The following is a 26449-nucleotide window of genomic DNA, read 5'->3' as shown; positions in this document are numbered from 1 at the left end:
CTTCCCTTTTTTTTCCAATAAATTATAAAGATTTTCCTTTTCCCACCTATTTCCATTATTTTTTTAAAATAAACACCCCCACTAAAGCTATACCTTGAGTCCCTACCATCCATTCTTAATTAGCACATTCGTTTAGATAATATCACCAACTTTAACTTTAACACCTATGTGTTCTTTTGTTCTATTGTTGTTGACATCTTTTGATGATCTGCTTCTATCACTGCTTGTTTGTCGCTACAACCACACCCCCCCCCCACCTCTCTCTCTCTCTATCTCTCCGCCCCCCAACACACACACCTTAAACCAGCTTATATTTCAACTCTTTCTTGGACTCGAACTCAAGTTCTGTCGAAGGGTCATGAGGACTCGAAACGTCAACTCTTTTCTTCTCCGCCGATGCTGCCAGACCTGCTGAGTTTTTCCAGGTAATTCTGTTTTTGTTTTGGATTTCCAGCATCTGCAGTTTTTTTGTTTTTATCTCATGCCCCAGTAAATCCTGGTGCATGTAATGAATGATAGGTCAAGGAATGCTGATGGCCATCAAAGATGGGAGCTGAAGTGGCTCTTTTCCTTCCGTTTGGTATCTCGATAGGTCTCTTGGTGCACTACAAAGTGCAGTTAGTCAGGCGAGTGAGGCACAAAACAATTTCCACCTTCCACTCAGCGAAGCGACAGAGCCGGCTTTCCCGCGGTGGCCGCTGGGAGGAAGGGCAAGAGGCGTGGGTATTCGTGGTGGCCGCTGGGAGGAAGGGCAAGGGGGGGGGGGTGGGGGTTTGTTCGTGGTGGCTGCTGGGAGGAAGGGCCACGCCAGTGCGTTCTGGGGGTTTCTTTCCGGCTGGTCTGAATCTTGGGAGGTTTGAGCGACACAAAGTAACCGAGAAATGGCGATGCATATTCCCAAAGCTCCGGGCTTTGCTCAGATGCTAAAAGACGGTGCGAAGGTGTGTTATTGAGACTCTGGGCCGGGGGGAGGGTGGGAATATTACGGGGGGGGAAAGTGTCGGCCCTTTAAGTGCTGCGCGTGCTGAGAAAGTTCCAGAAGGACCGAGAAATATCGATGGCGGATTCCCACGCCCCCCCCCCCCCTTCCCCCCCCTTGTTTCCTTGCCCCCCGCCCGTTGCTCCCCCGTCCCGGGATTCCTCGGCCGAGGACAGTGTTCGGGCCCATAGCCCATCATGAGCCGAGGCCCGTGGTTACCCTCGGGCTCTGGTTGAGGCGGGAGAGGGAGAGGGAGAGCGGCCGCCGGCTCCATGTGCTCGGGGCTGTCAGCGGCCTAGTGCCGGGGAGCGGCGATCATGGAGCAGCCGCCCCTTACCCTCAGGCTGGGGGTGTGGGATGGGGAAGGAAACAAGGACAGTGTTGGTGCTGGATTTACAACTTCATGTTTAAACTGTGAATCTAGTTTATAACTGGAATAGAGTGAAAAAAAACCCTTTAATACAGCAGCAGGGAGTGGGCGGTGAATGAGCCTTACCTCTTATAGCCTGTAAATCAGGGTCAGATTTCAGCTGGAATTATAAATGATATCAGTTTATTAAAGCTGAGGTGTTGGGTAATTGTCAGAAATAATAACAAATACTGTTCATCCACTTTACTAAGATCTGGCATTGTTATTCAGTTTACATTGTAAAAATAAGAGTCTGCAGCAAGATGTCTTGCTTCAAAAGTCTTTTGTACTGCCAACAATGAATTGGTGAGTTTGGAATGTTGAGATGCCAGTATTTTAGTTTAGTTTTGGTTAAATCCAAACATCAGTTGAAGCTGTATTGTTAGTGGTGCAGAACGTGATCAAGCACAAATTCTACCCTTTTCAACCCGTTTAGATATACTTAACTATATTCATTACAATGATATCCTTGCTCTTGCAGAGTTAGAAGTTAAATCACAATTGGTAGCTCTTAATCTCCACGGTACATAAGAAAACAGATACTGGATTAGTTGCAAGTTTATGAAGTACTTTTGTTTGTACCTGTGCAAAATATGCAAACAACTGACTTTTGTATAATGTATCTTAATGTAGGAAGACATTTGTTATGATATGGCGGATGGTATTTGGTAGGCTGCCCAAATCCACAAGGGAAACTTGGCCAGGCTATCTCAACGATTTTGCAATTTGTATTTATTACGACAAGGCTGGTGCACCAAAGTCAGAAGTAATGAGTCCACTACCACCTTTAGAGATTTTAAAGATTAAATTAAAACATTTTTTAACAAAAGAACAACAAACTTAAACACGCACAAGATTACAGTTACACAATGATAGCAGTTCCCAAAATTTCTACTTAACAAAACTCCTAACTACACACCTTTTAAGGCAACAGTCCAAATAGATTCCAAATTTATAAAGTCATCCAGCAATTTTACCACAAGCATCCACTGGACAATAGAATCCCAAAGGCTTTTAACACAACTTTGTTTACTGGAACAGCAAACTTCTGCAGGGTGGCTAGAGGCTTTTCCCCCACCAGCCTGTTGCACACAGTCACCTTTCAAGACCTCACACGGCTAGGCTTTTGATTTATAAATCCCATTGTTTCCACTTGTCTTTAGAAGTTACTTTTATCAGAACATAAAAATCTTTCATGTTATCATTATGGCCAGCACTTCTGGGAAAAATCAACGCAATACCCTTGCCTTTTTTATCTTGCCAGGTGTAAATATTCTCCATGTCCCTTTGAAATTCAAGCACTTGTCCACTTATCTAAAAGTGCAAATTTCATTCACACTATATCTGCTGACCTCACCCCTAGCTTTACTCATCTCCATTTCAAATGCCTGTTTTACATCTCACTTCTTAATAATTTAAACCTTGTAGTCTTAACCATCTTTTATTAAATTAGCCGCAGAACCATACACACACTTTAAAATATCCCACAATAATTTAAGGAAAAATGTGATATTTCCTTGACACATTATGAGGTGCTTTATAGAGGAAAAACAGATACTGAACAGAGTTAAAGGTCAATGAAAGCATGATCCAAAACATAAGTTGTGAGGGTGTGTTTGAAAGCAGAGAAAGTAGCAGCAAGGTACCGGGGATCAGTGGGAGTTGAGCGCCTAAATTGGTTGAAGGTGCTACTACAGTGTTGCAGCCAAGGGAAACTGAAATGCATAAGAGGCTGGCGATGTTTGTTGCTGCTAGGATGCTGCTAAGGTAAATGAGTAAATTGACTAAATTCAGTGCGTTATGGTGAATAGGAACCAATAGAGGTCAAGGACGATGGGGTGATAGATGATTAGCTTTTCATAAGGACCAGGATATAGGTTATTTTAGATATGTTTGGAGCTTGTAAATAGTGGGAACTCAAGGCCAAGAAGACTGGATTCTGAAGCAGTCCTACTTGGATGCAACAGACATTTAAACAGTAAATGAAGTATGGAAGATGTGTAAGCTTTTTCTTAATATGAGATCATGTTGAACATGTTTTCTTACCAATAAAATAACCCTTGATGTACCTACTGTCACTAGTTTGAGAACCAATGGTGATTTCAAGCACCAGTGAAGTAGAGAAGCTAGTAAGGTAGAGAGAGTAGCAAAGAGTAGGGTCAAGGATGCTGAAGGTTCTGTTGTACCTTGTCCATGCTACTAATTGCACCCATTGTGGAGGATCTCAAGAGAAACTAATGGGGGGGGGGGGGGGAGGGAGAATTAATACACTTTATTGACTGTAGCTGACTTATGATTGTTTATAATAAATAGAAAATGCTAGAAATTAACCAGGTCAGGCAACATCTGTAGAGAAAGAAACTGAGTTAATGTGTCAATGAGTTAGTGCTGTACTAACAGCATACATAATAAGTGGGAAGCTTATATTTCATTTCATATCATTCTATGAAAGTTGTTTAATCACCGGCTAATTACATTTAACCTCAACCAGGGCCATAATTTTTCATCTATTTTTGGTAATTATGCAAGCTCTAATTGTTATCTATTTATACACTTCCAGCACTTTTCAGGCTTGGAGGAGGCAGTTTACAGGAATATTCAAGCTTGCAAAGAGTTGGCTCAGACTACCCGTACAGCTTACGGCCCAAATGGTATGATTATGTTGCTTCGTACAATTCTAGGAAAAGTGCTTCCTTGTTGCTTTTATTACTGATGATCTTATACTAATAGACTTAATATTTTTATAGGAATGAATAAAATGGTCATCAATCATGTGGAGAAACTTTTTGTTACCAATGATGCTGCTACTATACTGCGAGAATTGGAGGTAGGTGGTCAAGTTACTTCACTTCTATCCAAAAAAGCGGAGCCTGTTTAATGACATTTCAGTTTCAATTTGGCAATCTAATACTACCATCAGCTGTTTATATTTGCAAAATACAACTATAATTAACAAAAGTTAGGGAGCCAATAGAAAACCAAGTTCTTCCAACGGCCAGTTGAAGGAATCCTCCATGTAGCGTGTTTGTATTTTTTTTGCAAGTTTGGATATTTTCTTCAGTAAAATTAGAGAGCAATGTCGGTGTGCATAATATTTTAATTGCATTCCATTCAGAAGAATATGTGGAAATCCTGATCAAGCAGAAACCATCCCATCTGTTGATGTTCTCTTTAGGGCACACTAATTTACTTTTCCTACTTGTAGAGAGAAAATCAAGTGTTGGTGATAATAGTTTGTAGACCTCCTATTCTGATTTTCAATAAATGGGTATCAATTGATTCTGAATCAACTATCTTTTAACTCTATATATTCATTATCCTCTGGGGTGGGGGAGGGTGGGATTTGATCTCTAACCTTGCTTAAGGTTTGTGTATTTTGTTTTTGTCCTTTTAATCCTATGACCACTGTCCATGATAAATAATTTGCTTACTTCCACTTGTTTAAAATGTTCATCCTTGTTTTCAAATTCCTTCATAGCTTCGTCCTTCCCTTTCTCTGTAACCTCTTCCGGTCCCACAACCCGCAGATATGCCTGTGCTGCTTCAGCTCTGGCCTTTTGCACATTCCTGAATTTTCTTCTCCACCTTTGACGGCCATACCTTCAGCTGCTTGGGCCATAACTAAGTGTCTGAATTCCCTCCCTAAACCTCTCTGCCCCTATCCCCTCCTTTAATATGCTCTCTGAAACCTACTTCTTGAACTAAACTTTTGGCCCACTGGCCGAATATCTCTTTGTGGCTCCGGGTCAAATTTTGTTTGATAATCACTTGTGAAGTATCTTGGGAGGTCTGCCTTAAAGGCACTGTATAAATTCAAGTTATTCTTCACATCTTTTGTACATTTGAGATGTATTCCCCTAAGTTTTTTTCTGTAGCAATAATAAGTCTAGTCACTTGAACCATTCTTCATAACTTAAATTTCCATGGTTTGGAAACTGTTATTTAAACAATAATAAATCCATCTAGATTTTTGATGATCCTCCCTTCTGATGATTCCATTTAATTCTGGTGTCTGTTGGAAACAGGTTCAGCATCCTGCTGCAAAGATGTTGGTACTGGCTTCCCATATGCAGGAGCAAGAGGTTGGAGACGGAACAAATTTTGTGCTAGTTTTTTCTGGTGCTCTACTAGACCTAGCTGAGGAACTTCTGCGAATGGGTCTTTCAGTCTCTGAGGTGGGTAGATTTAAAAAAAACAATTATCTGAAGTTTTGCCTTCATGGTTTTAATGTATGTTCTGAAGTGTTCAAAGCTTGAGAAAAGGGTATTAAAAGAAATGAACCTTGTACATTACTATTTTTTCAGTGTGACGGATACTTGCGGTCATAAATTTGTATGCTCGTTAGCTGTGGCCAAAGTACATGTTGAATGCATTTCTCTAACTAATCCCTCTAAGTTTGGGGTGCTTAAATAGCGAACCAGACAGTTCCAAATTGCTGACAATCTTGTTCAGAGTAGTCCAAATTTTATTTCACTGGTTTTAAATTGATTCGATTTTGTGAGCTTTGAGGTTGAAAGCACTTTTCTTAGCTTTGGTGCCTCTGCTGGATAAGACTATGCTTCTGGGTTCAGTTAGTATGTGTTCCAGAGGAAGTGTAAGAATCTATGCACTTGAACTCTTGATACTCTTTTGAGTAAACCTGTTTCCATCTGTTTCAGATGAAGTTACATTGTTTCATAGTTTGCCATTGTGAGATTTGAACTCTTGATCTTGGGGTTACAAACCCAGTACCATAACCACTTGGCTATTTAGGCCAAGCAGTGATAGTGAAGTAACTCTTTCGAGTACAAACCTGTTTCCATCTGTTTCAGATGAAGTTATATTGTTTCATAGTTTGCCATTGTGAGATTTGAACTCTTGATCTTGGGGTTACAAACCCAGTACCATAACCACTTGGCTATTTAGGCCAAGCCTCTATGCACTTGAAGGTGCTGTGGATTACTGCTATGACCAATAAGCAGATATTTAGAAGTTAACTTAAATTTAGCTGGATTAATATTTTTGTTGATGGAAGATTCAGCATTTTTTAAAAAGTGCTGTGGCGGAAAATGTTTTCAGTTTGATTGTTTCATGCTGTTTTTACTGTGCAGGTAATAGAAGGCTATGAGGCAGCCTGCAAAAAGGCTCTAGAGATCCTTCCAGACCTGATCTGTTCCTCTGTCAAGAACCTGCGGGATGTAGAAGATGTATTACCTGTCATTCGAACTGCTGTGATGAGCAAACAATATGGCAATGCTGATTTCCTATGCAAGCTAATTACACAAGCGTGTGGTATGTGGTTGGGAACAATACATTTTTAAAAGTTTAATGTCAGGAACCCCATTAGACATTTTTTGAAAGCCTGTATAGTAATTACTTTGTTTTCCTTTTAGTATCTATCTATTCAGAATCCGGACATTTTAACGTGGACAATATTCGAGTCTGCAAAATTCTGGTGAGTCATATGGGTGAAACAAAATTTTTGTCATTGCAGCATTAAGCTTGCCAGGACGTACAGTTTTTTAATTGGAATAACAAACCTCAATTTTTGGTTGGTTGTTGACAACCTGTTGACAATCTTGTCACATTTGCCCCAGAGATGAGCTTCTGACCTCTTATGCCATCACTAAGATCGCCATTTTCCACCTCCATAACTTTGCTCTTATCTCAGTTCATCTGCTGAAACCCTTATTCATGCTTTTATTACCTCTGTTCTTGACCATTCCAGCTCACTCCTGGCTGGCCTCCCAACATTTTGCCCTCCATAAACTTGGATGCACCCAAAACTCTGCTGCCGGTCCGAGTCTCACCAGGTACTATCATCCTGTGCTCATTGACCTCCATTGGCTCCCAGTCAAGCAACTTCTTGATTTTGAAATTTTCGTCCTTGTTGAAAAATCACTTTAGGGCCTTGTCCATCTCTATTTCTGTAATCTCCTCCAACTCTCAGAGTTATCTGCACTGCTCTAACTCTGGCTTCTTGTGCATCCCTGATTTTAATTGTTGCACCGTTGGTGACCATGTCTTCAATTGCTGAAGCCCTAAACTCTAGAATTCCCTACCTATACCTCTCCACTGTGCTTTCTCCTCCTTTAAGACACTACTTAAAACTTAGCTCTTTGACAAAGCTTTTGGCCATCTGCCATATCTTCTTTGGCTCAGTCATATTTTGTTTAATAATACTCCTGTAATGCCTTGGGATGTTTTATTACTTTGAAGATGCTATATAAATGAGTTATTGCTTCTGTAGCATCATAAATATTTTGTTTAATGAAATTGCAGGAATTCTGCAGAACATTACATATTTTAATTCTAGTTAATTGGATTTTAGATGCATTTGTGGCTGTTGGCAGAAATATTTGCTTAATTGAACATCATCCCAATGGCACGTTTGGAAAGGGCATGGTGTGATGTTGATATATAATTTCTTTTTTTTAGGGATCTGGTGTGCTTTCTTCATCAGTGCTTCATGGAATGGCTTTCAAACGAGAAACCGAGGGGGATGTTACTTCTGTCAAAGATGCAAAAATAGCAATATATTCTTGTCCTTTTGACTGCATGGTAACAGAGACAAAGGTACCATAGTTTAGGTTCTGTTTGATAACCTTTCAAAATCCATATGATTAATATTTATGAACTGTAAACCATTTTTATGCTAGACTTAAGATGTAATGTTGGTTTAAAAGACTACCCATGGTATTCCTCACAGTTTTTAAAGCTCGCATCATGATACTACATCATGTATGTTATACTCATAGAGTTGTTTAATCTGAACTATACATTTAAATGTCTTAGTATAATTGCTGTAAATAAACCTGACACCAGAATTAAGTTTTTCTCATTTCCACCGGTTCTCTTGCTGCTTCTCCCAGAATCAATCTTGTACTGTCTGAAAATGCCTTTTATGTCACATAGTGGTGCAGGTGTTAGACTCTAGAGCAAAATTCTCCAGCTCTTTCATAATGGCACCTGTTAGGTGCCTGCAGCTAGAGCCTCCACCAAGCCTGTCAAAGGAGGAGGAAACCCACCGTCCTCAGACCAACAGCACTTCACATTCATTTAAATGGAGGCCTTGGAAACAAAACTCTGCACATGTGGATCTTGCACTTGATTGCCCCACCCTTTGGTACCATTATATTGGCTCAAGCAGACATGCAAGTGGCTCAACTAGAATCTCAGTACTTTATGCATACTTGATTCAAGTTTTAAATGTCATTAAGAAGCTCCTCCAGTTCACAGTATTGCATAGCAATGTGCCTTGATAATTAAAAACATGAAGTAATAAATTCACTATACAAAAAAAATCTCTCAATCCCATTGGTGGTCAGCGGCCTGTTCCTTCATCAAGTACTATGACTATCACCCGTTTTGGTCACTTCCTGCATTACTACCTGCATCTGTGCATGTAGTATTTGATTATGGCTGACAATTGCTTGGTAGTGGATATCAGTGCTGCAGGTTTTGGGTGCGTGTTGCTCTCTCCCTTGTCTGCCATATTGCAGTCTTTCCTCAGGTAGAAGGATTTGGGTATGATGAATATCAGTTTCCCAATTTTTGAAAGAAAATGGTTATGACAGTTATGCGGACCTTGAGTTGCAACAGTGCAGTGGTCATTTTGACAATTATGATTTGCCTTTTCACAAGTGATTTCATTCAAAATATTTTGATGTCTGCTACAGTTATTTTCCAAACTAGAGATTGAGAGCTGAAGCATATTTGCCTTAATTTAGCAGTATTCACATTGTATATTCTTGGATAATCTAAATTCTTTTTAACAATTTTAAGAGTAATTTGTTAAATTTCATTTGGCATTACACAAAGACCCTTAACACATTCTGTATGAACCTTCTGTTCCAAGCTACTTCTGAGCACAATCGTTGCTAGAAGCAGTCAAATTGAATTTAAATTACGTAAGGAATGAACAATCTTTTCCAATATGAAACTTTCTTTTTGAAGGGTACAGTTTTGTTAAAGAACGCAGATGATTTGATGACTTTCAGCAAAGGAGAGGAGGATCTCATGGAGGTTCAAGTGAAGGCTATAGCAGACTCTGGTGCTAATCTAATCATAACTGGAGGGAAAGTAGCAGACATGGCTTTGCACTATGCTAACAAGTACCAGCTGATGCTGGTTAGGTAAGTGGCTTTATAAATTATAGTTTCTGGACTAGGTTCGTTTCCTCTTGCTTTATGCTGAGAAGCAGATCTGAGTGTTCCATTAGGGTACAGTGACTATGCTGATATTGATCATAAGTTTTTTTTAAAAATGCAGTATAGCTTACTGAATGTGACATTACCCATCAATGTATACAAGCATTCCATTGAGTATTTCAAGGACATAATTCTATTTGGAGAAACTTTTCATGTTAATCTGGTATAAAAACTTTTGGATCTCTAGGGATCTACTTAGTAAAGTGTATGCATATGGATGATAGATTGAGGTATGGCTGCAGTGCTGTCAGTCAAATAATAAAAACATAGCACCATGTTAACATACATAAAAGCCATTTGGGTGAGTTACTGGAAATGCAGGCACTTGTGGAATGGTACCACAGCAGGAACCACTAATTTTGAGGGAAAACATTATGGTGGAGGCAGTTGTTTGTAATAAAAATTTTGCACATGGACCAACATTTAGGAGGAAAATTGGTATTCAAGAATGAAGTTATTCAGGCTATTTTAATTTAGTGGCAAACTGCTCTATCAATTAGATTTTTATTTGATGAGCGGATTGCCATTGCTATTGATTCTGAAATGTCTGTTTGTGTAATGTTTGAAATTATGGTCAAAAGTAAGTCTAAATGGCTCATCTTCGTGACCTCACCCAGTGGTCTTCACTTTGTTTTTGCCAGGTTGAACTCTAAATGGGATTTAAGAAGACTATGCAAAACAGTAGGAGCTACAGCCCTTCCAAGATTGGTGGGTAGAAAAGTAAATGCAATCTTTTGATAATTGTATTTAACTTTTCAATGTGATTTTTAAATTTAATGGTGTGAATTTTTCAGACACCACCCACTCTGGAAGAAATGGGGTACTGTGACAGTGTTTATTTGTCAGAAGTTGGTGACACACAGGTGGTGATATTTAAGCATGGTGAGTTTTTTTAATTGAGTCTGAATTATAAATGATTGACATGCTTAAGGTACAATTTTCCCTGAAATCTATTGTGAAAAACTATTTCCATCTGGAAGCCCATGCTGCTTGTGAACAGAAATATGGGAGATAGTGTTCTTGGAGTCAACAGTAAGCTTGTTCTCCCAATAAGCTCACTGAATTTTATATTCTCCAAACCCCTTTGATTCAGACACCATATGTGTGAGCTTTGTAGGCTGATGGGACAAACATTTACAAGTGATTTAGTTCTGTCACCACCTTGTTATGTCATCAATTGTACACATTTGTCACCTCAGTAATGAGTACTTGTTTTAAACTACAGACTATATAGAGGTGATTCATCTCTCTCGTATCTTCTTTCCCTAAAATGAGTGAACGTGCACTCTGTAGTGTATTCCATGTGTTTAATGATTTTTAAATTGTTTCAAGTTTGTGGATGTTAAATACTGCACCAATTCAATAGGTAAAAGAAGGTTACGTTTCAAATTTATACAATATTGATCATTTAAATATATTTCAGTTTGAAACTTCAAGGAAATATACTTTTGGATGAAATACAAGTGACTTAATTTTTTATGTGCTATGGATGCGTTCAGTTCAGCTGTTGAGGTGTGTGGGAGCCATTGATGTAATCTGCGCTTTGAGGCTACTTTCCAGGCAGCATAAAATTTTTGATTGTTTTAATTCTATGCATAGAATGGGTAGAGAAGTAGAAGATTTTTGCTAAGGAATACAGGAACAAATCAGCAAATGTTAAGCAGAGCAGGTCAGTCAAAATCTGTAGAGAAATGAAAAGGTAAGTTAATGGCACAGGCATAGTACTTACAAACAGAGTTGAGATAAAAACAAACAAGTACTTTAATAGAATGTGGCAAACCTCCCCCCAACGCCCCCACCACTAAAAACACTTTGTTCTTTGAATTTTTCTTTTTGTGAAAGGCTGGTTCATTATTTTTTTCAGTTCTGATTAAGTCTGAAGCAGTAACTTTAAAAACAAAAAAGATTTGGATTTACAAAGCGCTTTTCAAGACCACCAGACTTCTCGATATGCTTTACAGCCAGTGAAGTACTTTTTGAAGTGTAGTCCCTGTTGTGGTGTAGGAAATGCAGCAGCTAATTTGACTTCAGCAAAATTCCATAAACAGTGTTGTTGGAATGACAAGTTCTGTTTTTGTGATGTTGATTGAGAGATAAACATTGGCAAGGACACAGGGGATAACTCCACTTCTTGAAATGATGAAATAGGGTGTTTTCAACATCCACTTGAGCAGGCAGATGGGGCCTGTTCAAAATCTCACCCTAAAGATGGCACCTCTGACAGTGCTGTTCTCTCCTCCTCCTCCTCCTCCCCCCCCCCCCCCCCCCCCCCAGTTCTGTAGAGTGTCAGGCCTTAGAGTGGGGCTTGAACCTTGAATTTTGTGATACAGAGTCATGTGTGCTACCAATTGGGTCACAGTTGACAATCGTCTTTTTAAAGCATTATACTAGATCCTTAGTGTATTTGTTCTGTGAAAACTTGACCTTAACTGGCATTACAGAAACATCAACAGTTTTTGTTCCTCCTGTTGGCTGGTCATCCATTAACTTTCATTTTTAAGAACTTTTCATATCTGTTCAATCACTTTTCTGATGTGGAAATTTCCTGTGTTTTGTAGTGCCCTTTTATCTCCATGACTTATAACCTGGCATGTTTTATGGAGGTAGTAGTACAGAGATGACACAGTTAATGTTTTTGTCTAAAACTGCACACTAAACTCATGTTTTAAATAGAATGTCTTTCTGCACATCACATATGCTTCTGCTTAGCATTGTCTTTTTCTACTTGCTAGCTTGGACAGAAATGAAGCCATTACTTACCACTACATAAACCCTAATTGCTGGATTATGTTTCTTTACAGAGAAGGAAGATGGTTCAGTTTCCACAGTTGTCATCCGTGGTTCTACAGATAACATAATGGATGATGTTGAGAGGGCAGTCGATGATGGTGTCAACACTTTTAAAGTTCTTACAAAGGTACTGTATACTGGGCACTTCAAATCTATTTAAATATTTCACTTCTAATACTTTTGTTTTGGGTCTTTGGATATTGGATCTGTTTATGGATCTTTAGCGTGTGATCATCCAAGGTTTACATGATATATGAAGACTTGAAACTTATTGTTGAAGCTGGTGAGTTGATACTTGACATAAGCAGACATGTAATTTCCTTTGTTTTCAGCTATTTGTCTATATACATGTGTTGTTCAAGACTGTTGGGTATCTCCACTTATGTATCATTTGAGAGCTGACCAAGTATTCTAGAAGCTTTACAAGTTAATTTTTCATCTCGGGACCAATTTTGTGTTTGCTGTGAAGGCCACTGAGTGTACACTTGCAGACTACCTTCCTGGTTTTGACTGGGTGAATGATTCCTCTATAACTGGTAGAGGACTTATTTCCTTAGTTCCTCATATTTCACATATTCACATTACACAGTTTGTTCAGATATACCTTATTAACCAAATGTATAATTGACAGGATAAACGCTGTTTACCAGGTGCAGGAGCAACTGAGATTGAACTGGCTAAGCAAATCACAACTTATGGAGAGGTATGGAAGGAAACAATCAGTTTGTAATTTTTAAGAAATTTGCAGTAAGGAATGAGTAATTGATTTTGTTTCTTTTCAGTCATGTCCTGGTCTTGAACAATATGGCATCAAGAAATTTGCAGAAGCTTTTGAAAGTATTCCACGAGCTTTGGCTGAGAACTCTGGTATTCGGGCTAATGAAATCATTTCAAAATTGTATGCAGTACATCAGGAAGGAAACAGAAACATTGGATTTGATATTGAGGTAATTATTCAGCCCTTAATGTGTCCAATCATTGTAACAGTTAGATGCTCTGGGTTGAATGCCCTTGGGTTCAGTCTATGTTGTCCTCACCAGGGAGTAGGTGCATTGTCTTTGTCTCTGGAACCTTGGTTAAAATCTAGCACATGCAGATCGATTGAAAGCCTTTTCATTTCTGGTGTACAGGTCCTACATGAATTTAGTTCAGCTCATGTTCTGGCAGATGGGAATTGGCATCATAAAATTATTTGGGATTGGATATGGATTCGTAATATTGGCCAGAGAAAGATGGGCTGATAATGAGAAAATTCATAATGCATTAGTGCAATCTCTTAAGGCCGTTTCAAAATTCTTTGAGTCCATACGGACTCGAAACGCTAACTGTTTTATTCTCTCCACAGCATGTTAGACCTGCTGAGTTTTTCCAGCATTTTCTGTTTTTGTTTCAGATTTCCAGCATCCGCAGTATTTTGCTTTTATTTCAAAATTCTTCATGACTGCTGCTTTTCACATCTTTCACTTTAATGAACACTCAAGTGGTTTAACTCGAAGCAATTCACTGCATTTTAATGCATGGGAACTGCTGTTTCTGCTTGCTGTCTTTAAGAATTTCATTAAAAGCTTAATGTGGTGATGCATGTATTGAGTGTTAATTTTAATGTGTTATGATGAAAATGATTTCAGTATCCTGGCACCAGACACTTATGTGACAAGTCATGAGATCAAGGTGACCACAATATTGTTACTGACCAAAACTACAAGTGGCCATTTTGGTTTGGTATTGTTAGCCAAAAACTAATGTAACTCCAGAAGGCACATTTTGTTGGAAACCATAGGAATTGTAATTTCAATAGCATCTTTAGGAAATTCCTAACCAAATCCCCAGTTTTTGCACTAAACCTGGTCATAGTGTTTTATCAGTTCTTTTTCTTTCAAAAAGAACCCCGAGTAATTGTTTTATTTCTCCCTAAATTGGCTGAGTGGCTGATATAATTACTCTATTTCATCATATTCTTGTTTTCAGGGTGAAGGTTCAGGCCTGAAGGACATGCTTGAGGCTGGAATACTAGACCCATACTTGGTTAAGTACTGGGGAATTAAGCTTGCTACAAATGCTGCTGTAACTGTTCTGAGAGTAGACCAGGTGAGTAGTAGCTACCAGAGTGATGCTGGTATTCTTGAAAGAATTTAAATGTCTGTTACTTTTGTTATGCAAATAGTCAGCTTTAGGTTTCATTGTGCATCATAGGGTTTGGCACCTTCAAAAATATGTAGCCAACAAGTCTAGATGCCAGAAATTGGTTTTGAAATACTGATGTTCAAGACTTTTGCAGCATTTTGTGAGAGATTTGAGCATTAACCTCTCTGGATGATTTATCTATCTCAAAATGGTTCTAAAGTACATGGAATAGCATTAGTGTAAATTTAACCTTAGTTGATGAATAGTGCCCAGTGGAGAAGATAACTTAAGTTCAGTATTTAACAAAGCGGCTATTTCAGTTTTATTCACTGAGGACAGAGTTCCATTTCCAAAGAGGCGATACCTCCAGTCCATGGTATGCAGACAGAACGACTTTCCCTTAACTTGAATTTGGTGAGAGACCATGCATGCACACATCTTCGCAGGTTATTGTTGACATCTATAGTCTCTTGAACAAAGTCTTAAATTGTGGATCCAGTAGGCACACATTGCCAGTGGCTGTCAAGGTGGCTATCACTGGAAGACAACCATCCCTGAGTCTCTGTTTTGTGGATATTAATTGCAAACATTCTTAAAATATTCCTCATTGGTTTTCCACTCTTGGGAGAAAGTTGAAGAATAATGTATAATTACATTGGAACTGTACCCCAGCATAAAAAAAATTCCCACAGGTGCCTTTGGGACTTCAACCAAATGCCCATTCTTGGATGAGCTACAGAGTGTCATCGAGTTATTGGATGTCCTTGTCTATTATACATACACACGCATTTCTGTGGATTGCAGTTGAGAGTGGAAACCTCAGTTGATTTTTAACTCTATCTTTGGATCTAAATACCACTGGTTGAAATTAGCTAATTTGGCATTGATTAACTTTGAATTTTCTGATCTGTGACTTACTTATACTTTGGCTTTACCAAAGCAAGCTGACAGAGGAGCAACACTGTTGAAATGTAGGGCCAAACATATTGAATTGTATTAAACTTGGGATTGATTTTTCTCATGTTTTAATATATTTAGGATGATTCATAGCAACCATGAGTTCATTTTCAAGTGTCTGATTTCAAATTTGAATTTCCAAACTTCCTGCTAAGGTATTACATTCATTTGACAAATTTTGGAATGGGGAGCAGCTGTAAGGAATCTACCTTCTGTTGAAAAATACTTCGTTGGGACATGGTAGTGGTGAGCCTAAAGAATAGGGAAGAATGCAAAGACACTCATCGAATAATTGTTTCAATTTAGCCTCACCCTACATGGCATAGTTAACTTGGCAAGTGTACTGATAGTCAGCGCCTGTTTAGTGCTGTTTGAGTTGAAGGAATCATGGTATAAAACTTTCTCCCACCACCACCTTTGAGTGCAACACCAGAGCTAGAAATATTAGTCATATTGCTGTCCTAAGTCCTCCTGTCTTTTCACTGGTGTATTTGTATGTAGTTGTTCCATAAAGTTTTGAAATCTGATTTGAGAGATGCATTCATTTCTAAACAGGAATACTGTCAAATACTACTTTCCAACTTTAAAATTTAACTTTAGATGTACACAAACTAAACAACTGAGTATAATTCATAGTTTTTAAATGTTATTCTTTACTAATTGAAAACGGCTAGTAGAACTGAAGTCCATAATGGTTGAGAGAAGAAAATTCACTTCCCACTATAAGAAAAATGTACCACATCGGAACTGAATTAACAAATGGATGAAAAGTGTTCTCATTTGTATGTCCAAGCTAAAATTTAGGTCTGCACAAGGTCTTTATCTACAGTTGGACTACAAGATACATGGTGTTTATAATGTGTCTGCTTTTATTTCTAATTCCAATCTTTCTGCATAACTTCAGTTTATTATGGCAAACTTAGGGGGTTCCAAAGCTCCAGGCTGCAAGGACACTGGCACAAAGATGATTAGCACGAAGCATCTAATAAATTTGATACTCATTGAAGCAGGAGAAAAAAGTAGATAGAGCTGAAATGTTGCAGCACTAAAACTGCTCGAAACCCACTTGTCCTCTAATTCCAGTTTCTGCAAGACTAGATATAATAATCAAATTTAAAAACTACAGAGGCTATGAGTAGCAGATATGAAAGACTGTCCCCACTTAGTGTTGTGTAATTATGTGGTAGAGGTTTTTAAATATATGCCCACTCACTTCAGCTGTTCATATCTCATAAGCTGAACACTGCATGAGAAACTTTCATATTGAATATATTTGCAACTTTTAGTTGCTTCTTAAACTGGTTAAGTAATTAATGCAGAGTATGAGATACAAAATAACTTAATCACTAATTTCTCTTTCATGAACTGTTCCATATGCTTTTGTTCATTTTTCTGTGGGATAGCTGCATGAATCTTAAACTTTGCTTCTGGTCTTAGTTTGTGATCAATACCTTCTTGATGCTTTTTTCTTTGCAGATAATTATGGCAAAACAGGCAGGTGGACCCAAACCTCCAGCACAAAAGAAAGACTGGGATGATGATCAAAATGACTGAACAGTTCTAACCACCTAGGAATGAATTTTTACCAATTAATGTGTACTGAGCAGAAGCCCTATGTTGTAGTGCAGATTGGATCTGTTGAGTTTTGTTATTTATGCAGCTTGTTTACTTACGAGATACAAAGTTGTGGCACTATCTGAAGGGCCAGAAAATACTGTTCTAATAAAGACTTTGGACTACCAAAACATGCTTGTCTTTAAATTTGTAAGTGATATAAGGATAACCAATCCTAAATGTCAGTGCTTTTTTTTCTGGGATAAAGCCCTTATGTATTAAAATGAAATATCTTCAAAAGTTAAGCATAGGCTTAAATTGCATTTGTTTTCACGTGGTTAATATCAAAAGGTATTCAAAGTATTTAAGCAGTAAAATTAGAATCAAGAATTTCTTGGGCTTACTTTTCATTCCTGTGTTGCTGCATTCATCTATTTCTTGCTACTGTTCCAAAACTAAATGCACTTTCAAGTTTGTTGTCCTTCATTGCTGGCTCATCTGAGACTGGAGTCAGTGTCTTTTTGACAGAAATATTGTCCTGACTCCCAACTTCAAATGTGTGCTGAAGATGGACCCACTCACTTGCTAACCACTTAACTGAAATCACATGACTGCAATGTAGCTTCTTGTGGCACCTGTATCATATTCAGCTAAGCACATGAAATGAAAACCATACTAGAACCATCCACAAGTATTTCTCAGCTGCCAGAACATGCAAAAAATAGTTCAATGATTGCTCCATCTGGGGTGGCCTATGGAATTATTCAAAATCCATTGTCATAGCTCATACAATCGTAAATATCTCCCCCAAAAATCATGTCACGTAAGTGGTTATATGGCCCCCAGCATAAATTTAAGGCAGTCAACAGCATAAGTTCATACTCAGTCCTTGGGATTTTTATGCATTAAAAACATGGAAACTAACAACCCAGACTGAACAAATCTGTAGCACTTGATCAGTCTTTTGATAAAAGGTAGTTACAGCTTTTAGCCAGAGGGTGGTGCTGCTGTAACACATGCCCAAGTTTAAAATCTTTACAAAAGCTGTTTCTCCTGTACATTTTACTGCTGCTTATGCACAGCCTTTTGATTTCCAAACATTTTATTTGAGATAATCTGCACAACAGTATGTTATTATTTAAAAGTACCTTTGACATCCCTTTTCAGCTTCTTAACCCGTGGACAACAAAATTAGTGTCAAAAACTGAAGGCTGCCCCGTCTTCAAGTGGGAGTGATGATTGAGACAATGGTTTATCTGAATGATCAAGATATTGATCCACAGACATGAGGGAATGTTTATGTAAATTGTAGTACTGTGGGAAATGAGGGCTAAAGGTTAAGCGGTTCAGATTTAAAAAGCATTGTGATTTGTAGGGAGAGTTTCAGTGACTAAGTAGATGTTTGGATGTGATTGTAAAGACCACATCACACCACTGCCGCCACCACAGTATTTGGTCAGATGGTGGGAAGCTTCACCATGAGACAAGAAATAAAAACCATAAAGCTGGATTTGAAAGGCCTTGTTCTCTTTCTATGGTGCTACCAAATTTCAGTCAAAAAGTTACCAAATGAATATAAAGACTGTTTTATTCCAGTTGTGATTGCCTGTGACTTTTGATTACCAATAAACTTACAACATTACATTATACATAATTTTGAAACAAATGCTTCAAGTCTGTCAGGTTTGACTTTAGTAACCATTGGTGGCTGCTTGCTTGGAGTGAAAAAGTTAATCTGATCAACAGATGTGGTTGTCTTCCTCACTTTCAAACTTGGAAACATTTCACAACATTTAAATGAGCAGAATAATTTAATTTATAAAAAAAATCTTCCACTTGACTTCCATGAACATTTGGTTTCAAATTATGGAAATGCCCATAGTTTTAGGATAAGAAATGAGGGCCATGAATATTTTTTAAAATGCCATATATTCAACAAGTACTTTTGATAGCAAAATATACCTCTAAATTTAAGTCAATACATTTTATTCTCAAGTTTTTGCATGGCTTACTTTCAAAATGGCTAATTTGTTTTTACCTATAGTAGTACATAAGGGTTCATGTCATACAAGCCATTTCCTTTGGGCAATTATTTAATCTAATTGAATGTTGCATAGATTTAGAACTTTGACATTCATTTCCATTTTTCTGCCAGAGATTAAACAAGTGGTCTATTCTGAAATGAAAAATTGGTAATATGTCCTTTCATAGGTGACAGTTAAAGAATTCTCTCATAAAACAGCAGGTAGGCCTGGGCACTTAGTACTTTCATCTCTGGCACTGCTTGCACACGGGTATCACTTATATGGAACCAGTTACCCATGGGTGGCTCTGCTTTGATTTCTGTTAAGAGAAACAGAATTGTTAATTACCACCTAGTTCAAATCAAAAAAAGTCCGTTAATCACTAAGGTTTTCAGACTCAATTCCACCCCCACCCATCCCCAGTTACCGAAGAATAGAATTCTTATTTAAATTGCACCGTTCTGGGTTCTAATAAGTAAACTGCAAATGGACTTGGGTATCATTTTGATGTTTTGATTTAAAAATGAACTGCACAGAGATTATCAAAGCAATATATAAGGATGCACTGCTCGAAATAGCTTCAAAATATTCCTATGACTGTCCAAACTTCCTTCCAATGTATCAAAAAAATGGGAGTGGGAGGCTGTCTATTTTCTGCTTCTAAACTTTCCTAATTGTATGGAACAACCTTTAAATTCAATTTGCCAATAACTGTTTTTGGTAAAAACAATGAACACCGATAAAAAGTGAATTCCAAACCCTTAAGCAATGCAGTTTAAAATTTCTGAATTTTTTCAAAAGTGAATACTCTTTCTACCTTTGCTTGCTATGCAATAAAATCTATATCTAAATTTAGTCACAGAGTTAAAATTAGAAAATGCTGGAAATACTGTTTCTCTCCCCACAGATGATGTCAGACGTGCTGAGTATTTACAGCATTTTCAGTTTTCATTTCAAATTTCCAGCATCAGCAGTATTTTGCATTTGTAGTAACAAAGTTACTTTGATAAGCAGTAAGAATTTAAAAAGAGTCATGCATCTTTAAACCTAATCAAATTATCTCAAACAATGATGCTGTCAGAATTATGAAATGGAATTTGCCACCAGTAATTTTCATAATGTGTTGCAGATAACACTTACCTGGCAGTGTACATCTAGTCATCACATATTCAGCAAGGCGACTGCAGGGAGTTCGCACCTTAACATAAGCCGTATAATGTCCAGATCTCATAGTGCCGCTATGCTCCACAACTCCATACAGACTATATAATACATTCGTACAGTTCTCTGCCACATTCTGAGAGACAGAACACAGAGGTGGCAATTAACTCAAGACAGTTGCTGTTGAGGTGCAAGGAAAATATTAAACTCTAATTAAAATTTTATTACCATGAAATTGAATACAATTATGCAATTCTAATCATATCTTCAAAAGGATAGAGAAAGAATAAGTAACAGGATAAACAACTGGCTGTGAAATGAAATGCAGACTGACAGTTTTGTTGCACACTGCAGCATGAATATTAAGGAGCAACAGAAGGGAGGGAAAATTATTCCTGGGCAGCTCTGCCATACCAACGTGTAACCAGCTTCAGGCTTTATGTCATGCAAAGTATTCAAAATAGATTTTCCTATTCTCTGAAAATATGGCAGGAACCACAAACATGCTGGCACATGAATTGTGAAAAGAGGAGTGGGGCTGATTAGTGAGCAAAAATGAGATTTACGTATGGAGGCAAAGGGCATGGCTGAGGTAGTAAATTAGCACTTTGCATGTCTTTATCAAAGAGGAGGATGTTGAGTTTTTGATGAGGTAACAGACGATTGATGAAGGTAATGCAATTGTTATATACACAAAAGTATTTGATAAAGGTACCACATAACAGGCTTGTCAGCAAAGTTAAAGCCCATGGAATAAAAGATACAGTGTCAACATGGATATGAGGTTGATTGGATGACAGGAAACAGGTTTACAGTTTTTTTCAGGCTGGAAGAAGTTAAATAGTGGAGTTCCGAAGGGTTATTAGGACCAATGCTTTTCTTGATATATATTAATGACCTGACTTGGGTGTGCAGGGTACAATTTCAAAATTTGCAGATGACACAAAACTTGAAAATATTGTGAGCTGTGAAGAGGATAGGGGTAGACTTCAAGAGGACATAGGCTGTGGAATGGGCAGACATGCGGCAAATTAAATTTAATGCAGAAAAGTACAAAGTGATACATTCTGGTAGGAAGGAACAAGGTAAGGCAAAAGAAAATGAAATATATAATTCTACAGGGGCTGTGGGACTTTGGGGTATATGTGCATAATTGCAGGGCAGGTTGAGAATGGAAATCAGGCAAACAGAATTTTGGGCTTGAAAATTAAGACATAGAATACAAAAGCAAGGAAGTTCTGGCGAACTTTTACGAAGCACTGGTTCAATCTCAGCTGGACAATTGTGTCCAACTTTTGGCACCACACTTTAGGAAGGATATGAAAGATTTACGAGAATGAAGTCCCTCACCCCTGGAACCAGTTATGTGGTTAGAATGGAGAAGCTGGGGTTATTCTCCTTAGATAAAAAGATTAAGAGGAGGTTTGATAGAAGTGTTCAAAATCATGAGGGGTCTGAACAAAGTAAATGGGGAGAAACTGTTGGCATTTGTGGAAAGGCTGAGAACCAAGGACACCGATTTAAGGTGAACAGCAAAAGCACCAAGATGACATGAGGAAAAACATGTTTACGCAGCAGGTGGTGAAGATCTGGAATGCACTGCCTGAGAGTGTGGATAGGGTGCCAAACCTCCAGGATTGGCCTGGAGTCTTGAGGAATTGATCAATCTCCAGGACACTGCTGTCTGTTACCCTGGAGAAAAGTCATCAGGACATTAAAAAAATGTTTCTTTTTGGTCATTTTTTAAAAACTTTCTTTACTCAATATATAGTTAATCATCCAATTGGGTAATGAGTCTTTTTGCTTTCCAACTGGTGTGGGAAGGTAGTGCATCACAAGGATGGATGTGTTTGCCAAATAATAACTAGAGCGTGGGGACAAGTCAAATGATGAAACCTCCAAGAATACATTTAATCACAGAGAAATGGGGGTGAGGGGACTGGGACTAGCTCTTGCAGAAAGCCAGCATGAACACAACAGACCAAATGGCCTCTTTGTGCTCTAACCATGCTATGATTCTATGAACTTTGATCTTCCTCACAAGTTGGTACAGGAAGAGTATATTACAGTGAAACCGCAAAAAAAGGGTGATGGGGAGGGGAACACAACTGCTGGATAATAAAGGCTCAAACAACAACATACATCTAGTCAAAATCACTAATCACAATTTTGGTTATCCATATACACTTAGATAGATAAACTGGAATTTCAGCCAAGAATTTAAACTCCCCTCTTCAAAGCAATAAATATTATCCTTTGAAACACTTAATTTGAATAGGATACACTAGCTTCCTTTTTCTACATTAACTAGAACTATTGGATAATGCAGTGAAACAAATTTACTGTCAGCAATCTCATGCCTCAAAGTACTACTGCATTTGGAACGTGCTCCTAGCATAAGTTATCTACAGGGAAAAGGGAGGAAAATTGGGATAGAAAAGATTTTAAAGCACAAGGTAATAAAACTTAATGACACCAGTAGCATACACTTCCTCATTTCTTACCTTGCAGTTTAGTGCACAGAACGGAGCAAGATCAAGCACTTGTGGGAAACGGATATGCTTGTTTATTTTGCGAAGATTGAACCCTAACTATGGGGGAGAAAAACATTTGCAGTTTGACAATGTTTGTGCACATCTCAGTCACTAATTACCAAAAATAAGGCTAGTTTTTCATTGATGTGCCACACAGCTGAAAATTTATACCAATAGTTCTGCAAAATATCTTTTACAAAGTGAATAATAGTGGTTAAACCATTGAGAACCTAGCAAATCAGGTGTTCATTTAATCTCGTCACAGAAGAGTAAATATTCAACTGTCACTAATGTTCAGGCCCACAGATGGAATGGTTCCTTAAAAGTCCACATTATATTGCAAACTATTTTGCCAATATAAATCATAATATGTTTTTAAAAATTGCAATAAAACTTAACTTTGCTTTCTCATGCCAATTTTTGCAAAAGTAATCATTTGTCCTTCAAAACTACGTTCTTCCAAACTTCTTAACTGTACTTGCCAGCCAAACATTTAAACATGCAGTTACCTATAATTTCTATCAGGATGATTAAATAATTTATTTCAGGCATGGAATTCGTGAGCATATCTAGGTTTTATTTTTCAAACTGAATTATTTCCAATAAAGTCCTGCATAACTACTTAAAAATATTTTCCATTAAAATAAACTTGAACTTATATAGCACCTTTCATAGTCTAAATGCACTTTACAGCCAGAAAAATGCTTGGAAGTTTTAGTCACTGTTGTAACGTCAGAAGTTACTACATTTATACACACAGAACAAAAAGACCTTTAGGTCCAACATGCGTAATATATGCATGACACACATGCTATATAAATGCAGGCTGGAGTATCATGTAAAGATCTGGACATTAGACATGGTCCATGTTCATTTTATGCACATCACTCTGGAAAATGTAACAAAAATATAGAAACATAGAATCCCACCAGACGCATAAATTTAGTTTGGAAAAGTAATTTTGAATAATTACCTGTTGAAATCTTTTCAAATGAAGTGTAAGAATTGGAGGAGGAGATGAAATAAGCATTTGTTTTCTGGCATTCGTGTACATTTTCTTTTCATCTGCAAAAATTTTTTTTTGAAAAAAGCAAGTGGGTTTAAATGTGTCTGATTACATTCCAATGAAAATTAAAACTTTTTTGGTGATAGAAGATATTTTTGCCTCAAACATCTCTGCAAAACAGTTGCTGTAGATCTGTACTGAACATAATAAAGTGGGAGATAAGTATACAGCACTGCAAACATCACGTAACCCTGTGGCTGGCCTTCAGCCACCTAGACTCAGTTACGAAATTCCAAAACCTTGGTCTCTTCATCGCTCTCCTTTAATGCACTGCTTCAAACCTCCCTCTCTTTCACCAAGCTTTTAGTCACCTGTCTTAAGGTCTCCCTGGCATCAAATTTCTGACTGATTACACTTCTGTGCAATCCATGCACTTAGGAAGTTTTACTATGTTAAAGGCATTATAGAAATTGAAGTTGTTATCTGATTGCTCTGGGATGATTTTGCATTGTGTATCATCTACAAGACGCACTGCAGAAGCTCACCAAGGCCCTTAGACAGCACCTTCCAAATCTATGACCACTACCATTTAGGAGGACAAGGACAGCAGACACATGGGAACACCACCACCTGGAAGTTCCCCACCAAGCCACTCACCATCCTGACTTGGAAATATTTCGCTGTTCCTTCACTGTCGCTGGGTCAAAATCCTGGAACTCCCTCTCTAACACCACTGTGCATGTACTTACACCACAGGGCCTTCAGCGGTTCAAGAAGGCAGCTCACCACCACCTTCTCAAGGGCAATTATGGATCGACAATAAATGCTGGCCTAGCCAGTGATGCCCATGTCCCGTAAATGAATTTTTAAAAAATGTGGATCATCACTGCACTCAAATACTACTGGTAGCAATTGTTTAAATTTAGGTTCAAGTTCTGGAATCAGCATTCAAGAGCTTAAAAGATACCAATCCTAATTGTTTTAAGATATAATATTCTAACTCCATGCTATGCATCCATAATACAAGGCATATGATATTTGAAATTGTAAACACAATTTCAGTTATTTTACTACCATTTGCATTGGTCTTTGATCCATTTTTGTGCTGCCTTTGGGTACATTCTTCACACAGCAGTTTATTTGCTCCAATGAGTTTTTCTATCTGAGTGAACTGACGCAAACAAGCCCCAATAGAACAGTCCTCTATGCTCAGTAGCTCTCTGTCTGTAAGGGTGCAAAATGCTTTCTCTGGGTCCAAAAAAACCACCTGTTTGTCTTTCGCGGAAGAGAGCAAATCATTTGTAGTTCCAGAGTTCTTATACTCCTCCAGGGTTAAAGCTATTTCATCGTGGTTCACTGTGCACTCATTCAGATTTAATTCATTCATATTATTGATAATATTTTCTTCATCTTCACTGGAGCAAAGTGCACTAAATTGGTTCTCATTCATCACGAATGACTCAAGTATATCTGAAGAGTCAAAGTTTTTTGAGTTGTGGGAATGATTAGTGTGTTTTTCCCTATGCGCAATTTCACTAGACTCCTCTTCCTCATTATTTACATTAGTGTTGTCTTGGCTCAGTTCTTGGCCATTTTCTTCCATGGATTCTTTTCTTATGGTTCCAAGACAGTGGTCAGTAGGTATGCTGTCAGAAAGACTCTCTTCTGGACAGACCTCTTCTACAATGTTATCTGATTCTAGGTCTGCCTTGTTTTCCGAACAAGCAGCATCTTTATCACTCTGTGCTTCATCCAAGGAACATTTGGCAGGGGAGGAGTTCTCCAAATCAAGCACTTTTGCCTGGTGCTTTTGTTGCTGACGTTGGTTCTACAAACAAACCAAAACAGAAAAGAGGTGGTTTCATGGGAGTTCAAATATCAAAAGACTTCAAATATCTACTGCTGCATTGCTCAGAATATCATGACAAAGATATTGACCAAGAAGCCAAGGATGCCACGCATATCAAGCTGGTGGGAGTTTCTTTCTCTACAGGGTGCAGAAAAGCAAAACAAGTCACTTGCAACAGCAAATTAGGATGTTTGGTACAAAAATCAAATACATTAGCTCAAGTATGATTTTTTCCATAACATAAAGGTACTATTTATCAAATATACCTAGTGAGAACATTGAGAAAATAAGAGAGGATAAAAACAGGCAGCATGCTGAAAGTACAGATCCAGGAGTCAAACAGGGATAAGATTTTGAAGTATAAGCTTAATTATGCCAGACGAATTAGGGATAAATAAAGCAAGTCATTTGGAAAACTATTTCCAGATGTAAATTAATTGTAGTTAGCCGAAATACTGATGGATGGGCCTCCAATGGTGGAACTAGAAAATCGGGTCAGGAGTGGAGGGGGTGAACTAAGATGTATGGCTTGAGAAGATTACTCAAATGGATCAGGAGAGAGTAAGGATATGCAGAGATTTGAGAACAAGGACCTTTAAGTTGATTCACCAGTCAATAAAGTTGGGCAGGCTCAGGAGTGATGGCATGACATTGCTTAGGAAGTGAGGCTGGAAAGCAGAAGGCTGAAGAAGCTCTGGGTGCTAAAGGTATGGATGAGGATTTTGGCAGCAGAACTGATGAGGTGGAGCGTATCTGGGCAATTGAAACACAGCCTGTGGGGGTAGAAAATTCATACAACATTGATATTGCACATGACCAGGATCTGCCTGAGGAAGCAGCTACAGCAAGACAGCATGATGGACTCAGTGCCTG

At 38.1% G+C, this 26449-nt stretch overlaps 2 protein-coding genes across 7 annotated transcripts in view; one reads left to right on the top strand and one right to left on the bottom strand.

Annotated features, from left to right (window-relative positions):
• Positions 1–780: 780 nt before the first annotated feature.
• Positions 781–17379, top strand: cct8 (chaperonin containing TCP1, subunit 8 (theta)). Its single transcript, XM_041211539.1, has 15 exons — positions 781–941; positions 3949–4039; positions 4136–4215; positions 5414–5563; positions 6479–6659; positions 6761–6822; positions 7806–7943; positions 9324–9502; positions 10219–10285; positions 10372–10459; positions 12379–12494; positions 12999–13070; positions 13150–13314; positions 14336–14455; positions 16925–17379. Exons 1-15 carry the CDS (start codon positions 882–884, stop codon positions 17000–17002), a joined length of 1647 nt encoding a protein of 548 aa, XP_041067473.1. The 5' UTR covers positions 781–881; the 3' UTR covers positions 17003–17379.
• Positions 17380–18572: 1193 nt separating this feature from the next.
• Positions 18573–26449, bottom strand: part of usp16 (ubiquitin specific peptidase 16) — a 144682-nt gene continuing 136805 nt past the window's right edge. For all 6 annotated transcript variants that reach the window (XM_041211534.1, XM_041211533.1, XM_041211537.1 and 3 more), the window contains 5 exons: positions 24802–25555; positions 23695–23786; positions 22692–22778; positions 20167–20323; positions 18573–19345 (listed from right to left, as the gene is read on the bottom strand). In XM_041211534.1, coding sequence (XP_041067468.1) covers positions 19221–19345; positions 20167–20323; positions 22692–22778; positions 23695–23786; positions 24802–25555 — 1215 coding nt within the window. In that variant the 3' untranslated portion in view covers positions 18573–19220. The remainder of the gene's footprint in view (positions 19346–20166; positions 20324–22691; positions 22779–23694; positions 23787–24801; positions 25556–26449) is intronic.

Source organism: Carcharodon carcharias, chromosome 18 (assembly GCF_017639515.1).
Source record: "Carcharodon carcharias isolate sCarCar2 chromosome 18, sCarCar2.pri, whole genome shotgun sequence".
NCBI lineage: Eukaryota > Metazoa > Chordata > Chondrichthyes > Lamniformes > Lamnidae > Carcharodon > Carcharodon carcharias.
The sequence above is the reverse complement of the archived record's forward strand: the minus strand, read 5'-3'. Positions and strand labels throughout refer to the sequence as shown.